The 19,053-nt window shown below is 25.3% G+C and overlaps 1 protein-coding gene across 1 annotated transcript in view; it reads right to left on the bottom strand.

The window, feature by feature from the left end:
* The window catches only part of LOC142318930 (neurotrimin-like), a 160,973-nt gene that overhangs the window by 67,747 nt on the left and 74,173 nt on the right, over nt 1-19,053 (bottom strand). The window contains exon 2 of the mRNA XM_075355614.1: nt 10,779-10,883. Coding sequence (XP_075211729.1) covers nt 10,779-10,883 — 105 coding nt within the window. The remainder of the gene's footprint in view (nt 1-10,778; nt 10,884-19,053) is intronic.

Below are 19,053 nucleotides of genomic sequence, written 5' to 3'. Positions count from 1 at the left end.
TCATAATTATTCATTTTATTAAAAATCCTAAAGTTGGAGGTATACCTCTTATTGATAATGATGAGATTATTAGAGATATTTTTGTTAAATTTGTTTGATTATTGATTTGGTTTAAAAAATTGATGTTATTTTTTTTAAATGTGTTTATTATAGTTAAGTTGATTGTAGTGTATATAATTAATAGAAAAATAAATTGTTGTTTTGAAATCATTAATGAAAAAATTATTACTGGTGAATTTGAGATTGATGAGTATGCTATTAATTTTTTAAGTGATGTTTGTTTTATTCCTGAGATTGGTGCCATAATTATTGATATAATTATTGATATTATTATTAGTTTAATTCTGGTTATTTGGGTTGCAATAATTGTGGGGATTATTTTTTGTATAGTTATTATTATTATACACATTTCTCATCTTATTATTTGTATGATTCTTGGTACTCATAGGTGAAATGGGATTATACCTATTTTTATTAAAATTCTCATTATTATTAAAATTCTTTCATTAATGGGGCAATTAATGATAGCGTTAATAATTATTGAGGTTATTATAATTGATGAGGATATTCTTTGAATAATTAAATATTTTATAGATTGTTCATTTATTTTATTTCTTTTTTTTAAAAGGGGTAGAAAAGAAATTAAATTAATTTCTATAGATATTCATGAGAATATTATTCTGTTGGAGGATATTGTTATTATAATTCTTATGGTTATCGTTATGATAAATATTATTTTTGATAAATTTATTTTAATTAAAAAGAGAATTTATTCATCGATGGGGTATGAACCCATAAGCTTAATTTAGCTTATCTTTTTGTAAAAGGATGTGTGATGCATTAAGAATTTTGATTTCTTTAGTTTCAGTTTAATTCTGGATTTTACAATTTAGCATGAGTGAGGTTTCACTTTATTTACTTCATCAAAGTAATCCTTTAATCAGGCATCTTGCTTAAGTATGAAAATCCATTGTTTTTTTTCCTTTTTTTTTTTTATCTGTCATTTTTTTTTTTACGGTACATTATTTGCTTATTTGGATTTCTTTAATTTTTTTTGCAATTTTTTGCAATTTTTTGCAATTTTTTGCAATTTTTTGCAATTTTTTGCAATTTTTTTGCAATTTTTTGCAATTTTTTTGCAATTTTTTGCAATTTTTTGCAATTTTTTTGCAATTTTTTGCAATTTTTTGCAATTTTTTTGCAATTTTTTGCAATTTTTTTGCAATTTTTTGCAATTTTTTTGCAATTTTTTGCAATTTTTTGCAATTTTTTTGCAATTTTTTGCAATTTTTTTGCAATTTTTTGCAATTTTTTTGCAATTTTTTGCAATTTTTTGCAATTTTTTTGCAATTTTTTTGCAATTTTTTGCAATTTTTTTGCAATTTTTTGCAATTTTTTGCAATTTTTTGCGATTTTTTTGCAATTTTTTGCAATTTTTTGTAATTTTTGATTTTTAAGTTTAAATTTTCAACAAAAATTTTTTTGTTATAATAAGATATTTATATTATATCATTCAATTGATTAATTATTATATTACAAAAAAGAAAAAAGATAATTATATTATAATATATATATTATATATAGTAATATATTTATTTAAATATATCTATTTCTCCCTTTAATATTTAATCTTATAAAATATAATATTTTAATATATAAGAGTTATATAAATTAAAAAATTTATTATATAATAAATAACCTCTTATATTCAATTAAGAATCTTAATATAATATAGATTTTTAATTAAATGTAAAATAGTTTTTGTAAAGATAATCATCTAAAATAAATTATTTAATTAAATGCATCAATTAGATATTTAATAAAAATAATTCTTATTTTTAATTAAATAATTAGTTTATAAGGATTTAATTAAAAACAACCTTTAATTAAATTAAATATGATTTTATTAAAAATAATTTTATTCATTTTAATAAATTTTAAAGTTTAAAAAACCTAAGGAATATAATTATATTATAATAAGTATATATAAAAATATATAATTATTAAAAAAAAAAAAAAAAAAAAAAACCTCATGGTCTAAATTTAAATTTGAGGTTTAGTTTAATAAGATAATTACATATGTTTTATTTAAATATTTATTTTGGTCTTTTAAAAACAAATTTATTATTATAATACTTTTTGTTAGAAATATCAATATCATTTTCTGTTTAAGTTCATTTTTAAGAACTTAGAACCGTCATTTTTTTTTTTGTAAAAAAATTATGACATTTAGTTTAATTATTTATGTTTGTGTGACTTTTGAATGAAAATTTTTACATTCGTTTTTATATTTAAACCATTTTTGTAAAAGGTTGTGATAATGTTAGGGGTAGCTTTATCTAATATTTTTGTGGCTTTGAATATCAACTTTTAAGTTCACTTTTTATTAATTTAATTACTGTTTCTTATTTCAATTAGGTAATGTTAGGGGTAGCTTTATCTAATATTTTTGTGGCTTTGAATATCAACTTTTAAGTTCACTTTTTATTAATTTAATTACTGTTTCTTATTTCAATTAGGTAATGTTAGGGGTAGCTTTATCTAATATTTTTGTGGCTTTGAATATCAACTTTTAAGTTCACTTTTTATTAATTTAATTACTGTTTCTTATTTCAATTAGGTAATGTTAGGGGTAGCTTTATCTAATATTTTTGTGGCTTTGAATATCAACTTTTAAGTTCACTTTTTATTAATTTAATTACTGTTTCTTATTTCAATTAGGTAATGTTAGGGGTAGCTTTATCTAATATTTTTGTGGCTTTGAATATCAACTTTTAAGTTCACTTTTTATTAATTTAATTACTGTTTCTTATTTCAATTAGGTAATGTTAGGGGTAGCTTTATCTAATATTTTCATTTAAATTATTAGCTTATGATTTTATTAACTGTTTTAAGCTATAATTAATTTAACTTCAGTTAGGGGTAGCTTGAAGTTATGTTTTTACAGGGGAGAAGATCCTTTTTTAAATGTAATTTATTTGGTTTTTTGTTTGTAAAATTTCATTTAAGGTTCCTTTAAAATTTTTTTTAAAATAATATTTTAAAGGAACCTTAAATGAAATTTTACAAACAAAAAACCAAATAAATTACATTTAAAAAAGGATCTTCTCCCCTGTAAAAACATAACTTCAAGCTACCCCTAACTGAAGTTAAATTAATTATAGCTTAAAACAGTTAATAAAATCATAAGCTAATAATTTAAATGAAAATATTAGATAAAGCTACCCCTAACATTACCTAATTGAAATAAGAAACAGTAATTAAATTAATAAAAAGTGAACTTAAAAGTTGATATTCAAAGCCACAAAAATATTAGATAAAGCTACCCCTAACATTACCTAATTGAAATAAGAAACAGTAATTAAATTAATAAAAAGTGAACTTAAAAGTTGATATTCAAAGCCACAAAAATATTAGATAAAGCTACCCCTAACATTACCTAATTGAAATAAGAAACAGTAATTAAATTAATAAAAAGTGAACTTAAAAGTTGATATTCAAAGCCACAAAAATATTAGATAAAGCTACCCCTAACATTACCTAATTGAAATAAGAAACAGTAATTAAATTAATAAAAAGTGAACTTAAAAGTTGATATTCAAAGCCACAAAAATATTAGATAAAGCTACCCCTAACATTACCTAATTGAAATAAGAAACAGTAATTAAATTAATAAAAAGTGAACTTAAAAGTTGATATTCAAAGCCACAAAAATATTAGATAAAGCTACCCCTAACATTATCACAACCTTTTACAAAAATGGTTTAAATATAAAAACGAATGTAAAAATTTTCATTCAAAAGTCACACAAACATAAATAATTAAACTAAATGTCATAATTTTTTTACAAAAAAAAAAATGACGGTTCTAAGTTCTTAAAAATGAACTTAAACAGAAAATGATATTGATATTTCTAACAAAAAGTATTATAATAATAAATTTGTTTTTAAAAGACCAAAATAAATATTTAAATAAAACATATGTAATTATCTTATTAAACTAAACCTCAAATTTAAATTTAGACCATGAGGTTTTTTTTTTTTTTTTTTTTTTTAATAATTATATATTTTTATATATACTTATTATAATATAATTATATTCCTTAGGTTTTTTAAACTTTAAAATTTATTAAAATGAATAAAATTATTTTTAATAAAATCATATTTAATTTAATTAAAGGTTGTTTTTAATTAAATCCTTATAAACTAATTATTTAATTAAAAATAAGAATTATTTTTATTAAATATCTAATTGATGCATTTAATTAAATAATTTATTTTAGATGATTATCTTTACAAAAACTATTTTACATTTAATTAAAAATCTATATTATATTAAGATTCTTAATTGAATATAAGAGGTTATTTATTATATAATAAATTTTTTAATTTATATAACTCTTATATATTAAAATATTATATTTTATAAGATTAAATATTAAAGGGAGAAATAGATATATTTAAATAAATATATTACTATATATAATATATATATTATAATATAATTATCTTTTTTCTTTTTTGTAATATAATAATTAATCAATTGAATGATATAATATAAATATCTTATTATAACAAAAAAATTTTTGTTGAAAATTTAAACTTAAAAATCAAAAATTACAAAAAATTGCAAAATTTTTTGTAATTTTTAACATTCCACTTTAACATTCCATTCCATTTTAACATTCCACCCATACTTTACAACAAAGGACATCTTAGGAATAGCAATAACAATAATTATTTTTACAATAATAATTAATTTAAACCCATTCCTAACTATAGACCCAGAAAATTTTACTCCAGCAAACCCACTAAGAACACCCCCACACATTCAACCAGAATGATACTTTTTATTCGCATACGCAATTCTACGATCAATCCCTAGAAAACTGGGAGGAGTAGTAGCACTAATAATATCAATTCTAATTATTATATCAATACCATTTTCAATAAAAATAAAATTTCAAACAAGATCATTCTACCCAATAAATAAAATAATATTTTGAATCATAGTAAATACATTTATTCTACTTACATGAATTGGAGCACGACCAGTAGAAGAACCATACATTATTACAGGTCAAATCTTGACCACAATTTACTTCTCATTCTTTATTATCCATCCCATGTCTACAAAAATATGAGATAAATTGTAAATTTCAAGTTAATAAGCTAAAAGCAATATAACTTGAAATTATAGGAAAGTATAAAATACTATTAACTTTTTTTTCACCTTAAAATAATGAAAAACAAAAAAATCCTAAAAAAAATAAAAACCAAAATATAATTTAAAGTAACAGGCAAATAACTCCTTCAACATATATATATCAACTTATCATAACGATAACGAGGAAAGGAACCACGAACCCATACAAAAAAATAAATAAGAAACACAACCTTAATAAAAAAAAAAAAATTTATACAATCACCCCCTAAAAACACTAAACAAGTAAAAAATCTCATAAATATCATATTTCTATATTCAGACAAAAAAAATAAAGAAAATCTAAATGATCTATATTCAACATTAAATCCAGAAACTAATTCTGACTCACCCTCAGAAAAATCAAAAGGAGAACGATTAGTTTCAGCTAAAATACAAGAAAGAAAAATTATAAATAAAGGAAAAGAAAAAAAAATAAATCAAACATCAAACTGAAAATAACAAAAATAATTTAGATTAAAAGACTCACAATATAAAATAAAACAAAAAATAACTAAAAAAAAAACAACTTCATAAGAAATTCTTTGAGAAATTCTACGTATACAACCCAATAAAGAATAAACAGAATTAGATGATCAACCGGCAATTATAATAAAATAAACCCCTAAACCAGAACAACAAAAAAAAAAAAAAAGACAATAAGAAAATCCTACAAAATTAAAACTAAAAGGAAATATTAATCAAAAAATTAAAGAAACGGAAAGACCCAAAATAGGTACAAAAAAATAAATTAAATAATTTCCAAAGACAAGAAAATAAAATTCCCTTCTAAATAACCTTAAAGCATCTCTAAAAGGCTGTAATAAACCAAACAAACCAACCCTATTAGGACCCCTACGAAATTGAATATAACCCAAAACCCTACGTTCAAATAAAGTAAAAAAAGCAACACCCAAAAGAACAAAAATAAATAAAAAAAAAGAACTAAGAATAAACATTTACTAACTGTAAAAATACATTATTAAATTCTAAATTTAAAGCACTTAAATCTGCCAAATTAGTAAATAAATTATTATATTACCAAAAATCCTTTCGTACCAATCAGAATAAATTTAAAGAAGATAGAAACCAACCTGGCTCACGCCGGCTTGAACTCAGATCATGTAAAATTTTAAAGGTCGAACAGACCTAAAACTGTAAAACCTACCCCACAGAAACTTTTAATCCAACATCGAGGTCGCAAACAAATCTATCAATAAGAACTCTCCAGATTTATAACGCTGTTATCCCTAAGGTATCTTAATCTTTTAATCAAAATAAAGGATCAAACAGACATAAAAAAATGTAAAAAAAAAATAAAGATTAAAATTTTATTTGTCACCCCAACAAAATTTAATTCATAAAAATTTTAAAAATAAACTAAAAAAAAAAAATCAAAAATAAAATAAAGATCTATAGGGTCTTATCGTCCCTCTTCAAAATTCAAGCTTTTTAACTTAAAAATAAAATTCAAATTAAATTACAAAAATAAAGTATAATTTTCGTCAAACCATTCATTCCAGACCTCAATTAAAAGACTAATTATTATGCTACCTTAGCACAGTCAAAATACTGCGGCTATTTAAATCATTGAGCAGGTCAAACCTTAAATAAATTACAAAAGGACATGTTTTTGATAAACAGGCGAAATTATTTCTTGCCTAATTCATAAATGAAATTTTTAAATCTACTAATTTAATCATAATTAAAAATAAAAAAATTAATTTAAATCCAGTAAAAAAATAAATATAAAAAAAAAGAATATTTTAATCTACAACGAACTTTAAATGATGAAAGATTCTAATCCAACAAGAAAAAGAAAAAAAATAAATTATATACATAAAAAAGAGCTTATCCACCTTAATATAAAATTTCAAAATGAAAAAAAAAAATAAAATTAACAAAAAGAAATTCTCGATTGAATCAATTTACCAGATAACCAGATATAAAAAGAAATGAATTTCATGTCAAAACAATCCCAAACTTATAAATAATTATTCCACAATAAAATACAGATTAAGATAGATCTTCACTATTCGGGAAAAAAAAATAAATTTAAAAAATTAATTAACCCTGATACAAAAGGTACTAAAAAAAATTATTATTCTAAAATAAAATTTAATTATCCAACACTGTACAATTAACTAAATTAAAAAAAATCAAATAAAAAAAAAGAAAGACACAAAAAAAATTTTTTTTAAAAAAAAAAAAAAAAAAAAAAAAAAAAAAAACCTATCAGACTCAACTGAATTGAACAGTAATAAATCTTATTGTAAATAAGAATAAACCAAAGTCCGATTCTAGATACACTTTCCAGTACATCTACTTTGTTACGACTTATCTCAATTTATGAGAGTGACGGGCGATATGTACATAATTAAGAGCAAAATTCAAAAATTTTATTAAAAAAAATTACTATTAAATCCAAATTCAGATTTAATCAAATTAAAAAATCAAAAAACAAAAATTAATGTAACCCATAATAACCTTCTTATAACTGCATCTTGACCTAACATAAATCTTAAAAAAGAAAAAGAAAATAAACTTTCGTTACACTCAACGACAGAGATATACAAGAAAAAAAAGGTACAAAAAATCGTGGAATATCATTTAAATTACAGGTTCCTCTAAAAAGATTTAAAAACCGCCAGATCTATTAAATTTCAATTATAAAAAATATACTACCTTAGAAAAAAATTACTAATTAAGAATAACAGGGTATCTAATCCTGGTTTAAACTCAAACTTACATAGAAAAAAAAAAATTTATTATATAAATTTCACCTAAATACAAAATATTAAAACTAAATAAGACTAAATTCTAAAAAAATTAACTTGAACCTGAGGAATAACCGCAAATGCTGGCACAACATTTTTTGGTTCTAAAAAATATAACTTAAATTAAAAAATTAAATTAAAAAACCTTAACACTGAAAATAAAAATAAACCATTAAGGATATTTAACCTAACAAAAATTTACATGCGTTATAAATTTAAAGCCAAATTTTAAAACAAAAATCAAATTTTTTTTAAAATAATATTTTAAAGGAACCTTAAATGAAATTTTACAAACAAAAAACCAAATAAATTACATTTAAAAAAGGATCTTCTCCCCTGTAAAAACATAACTTCAAGCTACCCCTAACTGAAGTTAAATTAATTATAGCTTAAAACAGTTAATAAAATCATAAGCTAATAATTTAAATGAAAATATTAGATAAAGCTACCCCTAACATTACCTAATTGAAATAAGAAACAGTAATTAAATTAATAAAAAGTGAACTTAAAAGTTGATATTCAAAGCCACAAAAATATTAGATAAAGCTACCCCTAACATTACCTAATTGAAATAAGAAACAGTAATTAAATTAATAAAAAGTGAACTTAAAAGTTGATATTCAAAGCCACAAAAATATTAGATAAAGCTACCCCTAACATTACCTAATTGAAATAAGAAACAGTAATTAAATTAATAAAAAGTGAACTTAAAAGTTGATATTCAAAGCCACAAAAATATTAGATAAAGCTACCCCTAACATTACCTAATTGAAATAAGAAACAGTAATTAAATTAATAAAAAGTGAACTTAAAAGTTGATATTCAAAGCCACAAAAATATTAGATAAAGCTACCCCTAACATTACCTAATTGAAATAAGAAACAGTAATTAAATTAATAAAAAGTGAACTTAAAAGTTGATATTCAAAGCCACAAAAATATTAGATAAAGCTACCCCTAACATTATCACAACCTTTTACAAAAATGGTTTAAATATAAAAACGAATGTAAAAATTTTCATTCAAAAGTCACACAAACATAAATAATTAAACTAAATGTCATAATTTTTTTACAAAAAAAAAAATGACGGTTCTAAGTTCTTAAAAATGAACTTAAACAGAAAATGATATTGATATTTCTAACAAAAAGTATTATAATAATAAATTTGTTTTTAAAAGACCAAAATAAATATTTAAATAAAACATATGTAATTATCTTATTAAACTAAACCTCAAATTTAAATTTAGACCATGAGGTTTTTTTTTTTTTTTTTTTTTTTAATAATTATATATTTTTATATATACTTATTATAATATAATTATATTCCTTAGGTTTTTTAAACTTTAAAATTTATTAAAATGAATAAAATTATTTTTAATAAAATCATATTTAATTTAATTAAAGGTTGTTTTTAATTAAATCCTTATAAACTAATTATTTAATTAAAAATAAGAATTATTTTTATTAAATATCTAATTGATGCATTTAATTAAATAATTTATTTTAGATGATTATCTTTACAAAAACTATTTTACATTTAATTAAAAATCTATATTATATTAAGATTCTTAATTGAATATAAGAGGTTATTTATTATATAATAAATTTTTTAATTTATATAACTCTTATATATTAAAATATTATATTTTATAAGATTAAATATTAAAGGGAGAAATAGATATATTTAAATAAATATATTACTATATATAATATATATATTATAATATAATTATCTTTTTTCTTTTTTGTAATATAATAATTAATCAATTGAATGATATAATATAAATATCTTATTATAACAAAAAAATTTTTGTTGAAAATTTAAACTTAAAAATCAAAAATTACAAAAAATTGCAAAAAATTGCAAAAAATTGCAAAAAATTGCAAAAAAATCGCAAAAAATTGCAAAAAATTGCAAAAAATTGCAAAAAAATTGCAAAAAATTGCAAAAAAATTGCAAAAAAATTGCAAAAAATTGCAAAAAATTGCAAAAAAATTGCAAAAAATTGCAAAAAAATTGCAAAAAATTGCAAAAAAATTGCAAAAAATTGCAAAAAATTGCAAAAAAATTGCAAAAAATTGCAAAAAAATTGCAAAAAATTGCAAAAAAATTGCAAAAAATTGCAAAAAATTGCAAAAAAATTGCAAAAAATTGCAAAAAATTGCAAAAAAATTGCAAAAAATTGCAAAAAAATTGCAAAAAATTTTAATCCTCTAAATTTTATTAAAGGAAAATCAACATGCTGTAGTAAGCTGAATTCCAGTGTATTTTTGTACTAACTGTTTTTATTATTATTATTATCTTTTATGACCACATAGGATCATTTAGTCAGTCCAAGTAGCTTTGATGAGACTCTTTGAACCTTAGGGTCCTCCCAGTACCTTTTCATACGTTCCGATCTTTGTGCCCTTTCTAGTGGTGAAAATGTTCGTGTTGTGAGTTTTTGCTTGTGAGTGTGAAGCGAGTGTGTTTATTCTTAATTTTCTTGTTTAATTTTTTGAGCCATTTCCTCATTACCATATTTGGAGCACAGTTGAATAATAGTGGTGAGAGTCCATCGCCTTGGCGCAGTCCTGTTTTGATCTCAAACGGTTCCGAAAGCTCGCCCTTTTCCGATCACTTTATAAAAATTTTTGGTTTTTTGTCTGGCGGTGTTTTCTTTACACTGAATTATTAAGAAGAGGTATTTTAATATTTTTTGTATCAAATTAGCTAATATATGTTAGCTAATTTGATAAAAAAAAACCCTTAAAAAATGAGTGTGTTTTGTATGTGCACATTTACTTATATATAACTTACCTAAATTATCAACGTAACATGGAAGCAAAACAGTATCATGTTCAGATGTTTTTACTGTTGTAGGAACACTTTTAAAACTAGGAACATCACCTGCCATTGTTAGACCTGAAAAAATTTAATATTTTATTAAAAATAAACATTCCTTAAAAAACTAATGTATTATCCAATTCTAAGCTAATTTTACTTTATGTTTTTGTTTACATTTAATAAATACTTTCCTGATAAATGTAGTAATGCTCTGTTTCTAAATAAAATTCGAATTTTTCTAACTTTTCTCTGTTTTATTCGATTTATCTTACATCATTTTGTCCAGAATTAAATTCTCTTCAAGTTTGGTTTAAAAGTTTTACGTGTTTATTACCCATTTAACAAAGTTAATGTACGTCAAACATAAAAAACCGGATTTTTTACCCCAATCTGTGGGTTTTCACCCCAGATTTCTCAAAAGCTACTGAATATACAGTTCTGAAACCCATTTTATTAACTATCGTTCTAAAAATTTCAGTACGATCTCATTTTATCGGGTAGCTGAAATCCGAGCGAAATTCTTCTTTAGCCGTAACTCTCAAACGAAGCATTTTAGGACATATGTTTAAATGAGATTTTTCCATTATTTTCACGAGTAGAATAGATTATGAAAGTCCCAGAGAACTTCTTGATACATCTGTATATTTTGTATCTAACTTTTAATTTTGTTTATTAACATTTTTTTTTGTATCTTTCTTCATCACTTAATGGATTATTAAAATTAAAGTAGCTTTGGCACCTATATTATATTCCAGAAAAAATAAATGACTTCTCATTTTGAGATGTTATACTTTTATAAAGTTATACTTGATCGGCCTAGCCGGGAAAGTTATGCAATACTTTACCAGTTAAAAAAAAAAATTAAAGTAGAAATTTTGTAAAAGATTTCATTGTCATGTCTAGTACCTAAAGTGGACTGTTCCTGTAAACTTTCATTTACTTGTTTTAAGGAATTAGAAAAGTAACATGATAAATGAGTGAGTGATAATTATTTTATGTTGAAGATTATTAAGATCTGATCTATGCTATTTTGTAAATCTTTATTAAAATGCTGAACTAAAAAAGCAGGTCGTCTTAGTTTTTTCCCCATTTTTTTTTTTTTCAGCGACTAAGTTGGAGATATTAGACGAGACTTTTACAGCTGAAACTTCTTCCTAACGCTATCCTATTGGAAGTAATATATTATAAAAATCTTGTAAAATATTATATACCTGACCGGGAGTTTTATTCAAACTTCCAAATTTGACACAGAATCTCTTCCTACTACGCTATGGAAGTCAGCGAAAGATTAATAGTTTTCTTTCATAAAGTTCATTAATGATTTCTTTTACTTTTTTTTCAATTCACCATTATCCTTTTGAGTAATTTGATATCGGCTATCATGAAAGAAGATTAATATAAATAATGTCGACCTCCGTGGCAAGAGTTGTAGCGTCCCGACCTTTCATCTGGAGGTCCCCTGGTTAGGTATGGAATTTTTCATGCACTACAAAAATTACATTTCATATTCTTACGTACAGCTTCGAGTTTCTGTAGTGAATTTCATCGAGGAAAAAACAGATTCAACTTTTCTGATGATTGGTTGTTAACCTTGAATCATAATTGTTACGAAATAAAAACTGTGTGGTGTGTTTCTGATGGTACTATTTTCAATAAGTTTGATAAAAATATTTCTTCCGATTAATTTAGAGTTTAATAGCTGAGACCGAACTGTTTCTTAAGGTTTTAGATAAAATTATATTTCAAGCTAAGAAGCCGATCGAAAAATTTTTTCTTTTATTTTTAGCGCTTGGGTTGTTTGAAGAGTACGCGTTCTCTATTTTAAATTTTAATATTTATCTCCTGCACATATTCAATTTGGTTTTTTTCTTGTTTTTGGATTCACTAACACTATTACATGACTGTCCAAAAAGGAATATAATGTATTTAGGGTGTATGTATGTATGTTTGTTCCACTTTAGCAGCTCAACGGCCGAACCGATTTAGATGCATTACCCTGTACTGGAATCCTCAAGTTATCCGGAGTGTCATAAATATAAATATTACATATAACCTATAATCTATGTATGTATATATAAAAACAAGACATATTTTACTTAAAAATATTATCTTTATTAATACAGAATTCTGAATGATGTGTGTATGAATGTGTATTGTCGCCTGAAGAAGCTTAGAGAATTACGTTTCACTAAGTGAAACGTAGTGAATTTAATTTATAATAAAAATAAATAAAATATGTCTTGTTATTATATTTAATTATATCCAATCAAGAGGAAAGTAAACTTAAATAAATTACATTTAAGTTAATATTCATATACGTATTACATACATACTAACGGAGATTTGCCGATTGAAACACAAACTTTAATGAATTGAATTAATGAACTGTGAGCCTCTACCACTGTGTTACCTGGGTTTGAACTGAAGGATTCAAATCAAACAAATGAATAATATTACAAAAATAACAGAATTATATTTACGTTAAATAAAATTAATTTAAAAAAAATTCTGTTTAATAATAATCGGCTTCCTGTAGGAACTGCGTGTGAGGTTAGAGTAGTGAGGTGATGCGAGAACCTCGTGCGAGGCTAGACCAATCATCATCATCAGCTGGTAACAAAACTCGGTGGCCCTGGGGTTCTGTTTTGGGAGGTGCACTTATAGTATCTCTGCAAACAATCATCCGATTTTCAAAATTCAAACAGGGTATTATTTGTTAGTAGGGTGAAGGATACTTTTGCATGCGTCAAGTACATTCTCGATCTAGCAGATCACGGTTACTTGAAAATGTTGTTATATCTTTGCAACCAATCTTCCAATTTTCATTTATTAAACTGATCTGTATATTTTCATAGATATTAATGACTGTTAATAAAACTGCATGTGTTCTTGAAATATTTTTTGCCTAAAAAGGAGTGTAATCTATTTAGGGTGTATGTATGTTTGTTCCACCGTAGCAGCTCAAATACTATATACAAAATTGTCACTTGCACGCTCTATAATTATCCTATATTAAAGAGCAATGTTTTTTCCCAGTCGTGTTTTTTTAATATTTTATCGTCATTTTAAAATATCAGAAAGGTTTATCAAATCGAATTCTAATTTTTTTCTACTATAATGTTACTAAATGAATAACTTACAAAATTCTGTAACAAAGTTACAAAAATTTGTAAATGATTTTATTAGTAGTAGCATTTATGGCTGATAACAAATAAACTTTATTTTAATTTTTCATGGAAAATAACATGTTTTCAAAACGTAGATACTTTAAAAGTAGTCTAGGATGTAAAGTTTTTTATCCCATGAATTGATTTTTCGGACCTATAAAATATTTTTATGAATTATGATTGTATGTAATTAATATAAGTATATTTATTTAGTAATCTTTAATATATAATTATAAAAAAAATCCCTTTCGGCAAGCCGAAAGGCCGAAGTAGAATTTACCGATGCTGAGTAGGGGATAAAAAAAGATTTCCACCTTAAAGTTAAGAAAAACTTCAAATTTACTAAATACGACAATGGTTGAATGCGAAAAAAGTTTCACATGTTTAGCATACGACAAACCCCCATCTTCTTACTATTCCAGCAATATTTTGGTCATCCCTTGCCATAAGGGTCGTTCATATCGAAAATTGTTTCCGACAAAAGTTTTAGGTAATGTTTAGAGGACTAACGACCACTTTAAACCGATTCGATATTGTGCGTATTAAGGGAGGTATGATTTTTTTTGTCTTCGAAACCCCATTTTTTCACCCCCGGACCAATGGGTGGTGAAATATATCAAAAATACTTTACTGAAATACGTTTTAGGTCCTTATCGAAAGAATAGTAGGAACTTTAAACAAATTCGATATTTTATTTGATAAGAAAGTTATAGCTATATTCTTTTCGAAAAAGCCCCACCACTTCCATATATATATATATATATATATAGACTTTTGAACTGACGGTGGTTTTGGAGTTTGGGGGATGTCAAACGTGAAGATGTGTCGAAATTTTTCGGAAGTTGAATCATGGTACCATTACAATAAGTAGCTTTCTTATGAAATCTACCTAACAGTACACAAATAAAATAAGTATGGGTTTATACATGTTCTTTCTGATATAAATCCTAGTTTTAAGAAATAGTAATTTGTTTTATTTTTCATTACTGGTTTGTTTAATATTAATTACGATTAGAAGATTTAGTATAAGTAGTAATTTTATAAGCATTTATAATAGGGCCTAAGGTAATAAAAAAATTAAAATTTAAAACAGAATTATAAGACTATGAGATATTGATTTTTAAAAATTAATTTCCTTTAACATTTTTTAACAGTAGTAATCGATGAAGCGTGTAGAAAGCTAAGGTGTCAATGGATCCTTTTTCTCCCAAAGACGCAATAGTAATAAAATATGCAATGTACTTTAGTCGCCGAGGTAATATATATTTATTTTTCCTTTAAAAAGTTAGAAAGGCCCCTACTTTAACGGAGAAACTTTGAAAATGCTTGTCTTGTCGACCCAGATCTTTCTCCCATCGGTTTTTATCCATAAAAATTTCTTATAAGGGAACAAATTTTATAACTTAATGTTGCGTGAATAGTGACTTGAAAAAAAGGCCTGGAGAATATAATCTTTTTTCTTTAGTATTTTATTCTCTTAAATTACGTGTACTGGACCAGTTCTGATTGATTCTAGAAGATTGATTAGAAAATAAGAAATTAATTGTAAATTAAAATACAGGTAAAACCTATGAATGTTTCTTTCTTAAATCTTTACTGCAGTCGGTCACTAACGAAGACGTTTTAATTACTGAAGGCATCAAAAATGAATGAAAATTATAAATTTATTATACTTCCCTTAAAAGAGTGTATATAACACAAGATTTACCGCGTATACTTTGAGCTTTTCAACGATATATCATGTGGTACATATTTTCATTGGTTCCAGAGTTATAGCCAAATGAAATTTTAATTAATGAAATATTTGGATCTTACAAGGTAAAGGCACATCAGTTCGAATCCGACTTCATATACATATATTTTTTTTAACTTCTTTTTTTAATTTAAATATATTGATTTTATTAACCTCTGATTGTAAAAAAAATACGATAAATAATAATTCAATAAAAAAAAATATGAAAAATATCAGAAGTTTTTAGTGAGATAAAATTTGTTGTACTTTTAATTTTAATTCAAAAATTTTTACAGAGGTTAATAATTTTAAATAAATCAATACATTTAAGTTAAAAAAAGGTAAAAAAAATATATGTATGTGAAGTCGGATCTGAACCGATGTGTGCATGGTTACGGATCCGATACGTTCTCATTTATTCTACATAACTACTTGGGCGACCTGAAACAAAATTAATATATAAACTAATATAAATGCTGATACGGATACCACAAAGAATGTGATGCAATGTGGTGTCCACCACAATGCAAATGTGTAATTGTTCACTTTATTAAAGAATTGGAGGATCGTATCTCACTTTCAAATGAAATAAGTTTAAATGAAGTGCAGCAAAAAATGTGTATATGTAATTTAATAGGCGTACAAGGATGTCATGTAGTGTCCACATCAGATTTTTCATTAAAGTGTTGCGGCAGCTTAAAAATATATAATTTGTTAGCGTTCAACAATATTTACCTTTTACTATACTCAGATCAAACCTTATTTTACATTTTCACTCATTTTCCGTTATTTAGTTGACTTGATAATTTCGATGTAGGTTTATTTCCAGTGACAATACAATAATTAGTCATTACAATCGATTACAGTGAAGTATGTTTTAATACATTGTAAGTAGCTTTGAACAGTAGAAACACTATATCCGTAAATCATGTGGGTATTGTATGTACGAGTAAATTTAAAGAACGCTTTTATTAAAAATGCAATTAACATGTAAAAATATATACACAGTATGTCTGAAAAGTTCCCAAACTAAATTAAATAAACATACAGATTAAAAATAAACTTATTTACTCACATCAGAGCTCTACATAGAACCCTTCTCTAATTATACACTCGATGCAGCGCCGGTAGAGCCTATCAAAAGCTCTGGAGAAATCATTTTGTGGAATCGCCTTCAACTGCTCGGTGCAAGCCCTTTGGATGGCCGGCATGTCGTCGAAAAAGTGGACTTTCATCTTCAACTTTCGGGAACAAAAATAGTCTGCTGGAGTCAAGTTGGGTGAATAGGACGGATGGGATAAGACGGCGATTTGATTTGCGGCGTAATAACGTGTTAAAACTGTTGTCATGTGTGCCGAGGCATTATCGTGTAAGAGAGTCCAAGAGCCGGGATCCCGGTACTCGGGCCAGATTCGACGAATGCGAAGCATCATGCGTTTCATTACTTCCAAATAGAATTTAGAATTCACGGATTTGATCAGTTGGGACAGTTTGAGCAGTTGCGCGTGCACTTTCGCAACGTTTTCGTCGTGAACAACTGTTGACGGCCTCCCGCTTCGTTCGTTGTCATCCAACGACTCTCTACAGTCTTTAAACCGCTTTCATCACGTGTATGTGTATGTGTAGTACGACATGCGGCTTCATCTCCGAATGCTTACTAGAATAAGTTTCAACGAAGGTTTTTGAAGTCGAACACGAAATTTTATCGGCTTCTCTGTTCCATGTCGCGAGATCGTACAACATCACATGAACACAATGTACGCGGCCGAATATATCTAGAGACTGAAATGAAGAAACGTGATTAAATTTTGTACACTCACTCGTCAGACATCGTACTACATAGTTTCTTGGTTATCCGAGAGATGGCGCTACTTGTATCGACTACAGAATTTTAGTTCAGGAACTTTTCAGACATACTGTGTATATGTTTTCATCCATCAGCATAATGTGACTAAAAATAAAAATGTACAGTAAATTACCTAAATGTTTTTATATTTATAAAAAGATGAGTACACTTAGAAATTGGTAAATAAACGATCACAATCCCTTTAACATTTTTAACTATGATTATCCCACGCTTTTGTTTTTAAACATACGAGGTAAATACTATTTTGATGGGCAAAAAAAAATTATAAATATCTTTCATGTTCTTTAATTTACAATGGTTCAACCTATTCCTCAAATCTTACAACCTCAATTAAACTCATTATCCGGCGTCATGCAATGATGAGGCTCTACATAAAAACGTAAGTCGGGTGACAAAAAAATTTTCCAATGTTAATTTCATGTATTTCTATATTTTATGTATAGAACACTTATATACTGTACAGGACCAGTATAACGGAGCACGGTAACGGATTTTTCCAATTAAGAAGAAAGAAAAAGAAAATAATAATGAAAAGAAGAACCAGAAGGAATTAAAAGGAATCCTTTTCTCAGACTGTCAGGTCCGATTAACATTCTGTTCTATGTAATGCAGGCAATGTCACCTCCAAAAGCTGTTGTTTGAACAGAAGGGTTACCGGATCGGAATAAGAATTTATAGGAAAATGTAAGGGCACAGACGATGAAAATTATTACGTTTCAACAATTAAAGGGATGAGACAGGTACCGGTTCTGCAGGCCAGGGGATATAAATAAAGCCAGAGAGCAGTAGAGAGAGTCAGTAGTTCTGCACGGCCGGTTCGGCGTTGTGGTGATAACAAGCGATAACAGAGTAAGCCTCGCAAGCCCGAGTTCGATACGGTTTGAATAATGACATCAGTAAGCGTTTGGTAACAACGAGTAAAGATACGTCATGAGTATTTCAGCGAGGGCAGTGGGTGAATGCAATTACTGTTATTGATAAACAACAGTGGAAGTGATAGTATTCTACGCATTCGTAAAGTGTAACGTAATTATGTAGTAAACAGTCAAAAGTAATAATATTTGCAGTAAGTGAATTATATGATCTTTAGACTGTTCTATTGTTATCTTGTTGTTAATGCAATATCAGTTGCTATCAGTTATTTTAACGTTTTTAGAGAATTGGACTGTATTCTGATTTTTATAATTTAACTGTTTTTAAGAAATTATTATTATTGTGTTTGTTATATTTACGTATTTTCATTATTATTATTGTAATTATTATTTTTATTATTTATTTTTTTATATGTTTCTAGAGTAATAAATTGAATTTACAAAAAAATTTAGTTTGTGAGTCTCTTAATATCCTGGTCGACCACAAACACGCGACAATATGTTGTCAGAGATACGAGAACAAGGGATGAATTTCTTGAGGAAGGGAGCTGAATCGATAAGATATAGCTATCGATTCGATTAATTTTGTCTGTCGATTCGGAATGAGTAG

The sequence above is a fragment of the Lycorma delicatula genome, chromosome 2, assembly GCF_047948215.1.
Source record: "Lycorma delicatula isolate Av1 chromosome 2, ASM4794821v1, whole genome shotgun sequence".
Classification (NCBI taxonomy): Eukaryota; Metazoa; Arthropoda; class Insecta; order Hemiptera; family Fulgoridae; genus Lycorma; species Lycorma delicatula.
Note: the sequence above shows the minus strand (reverse complement) of the source record. Positions and strands in the feature narration are given on the sequence as shown.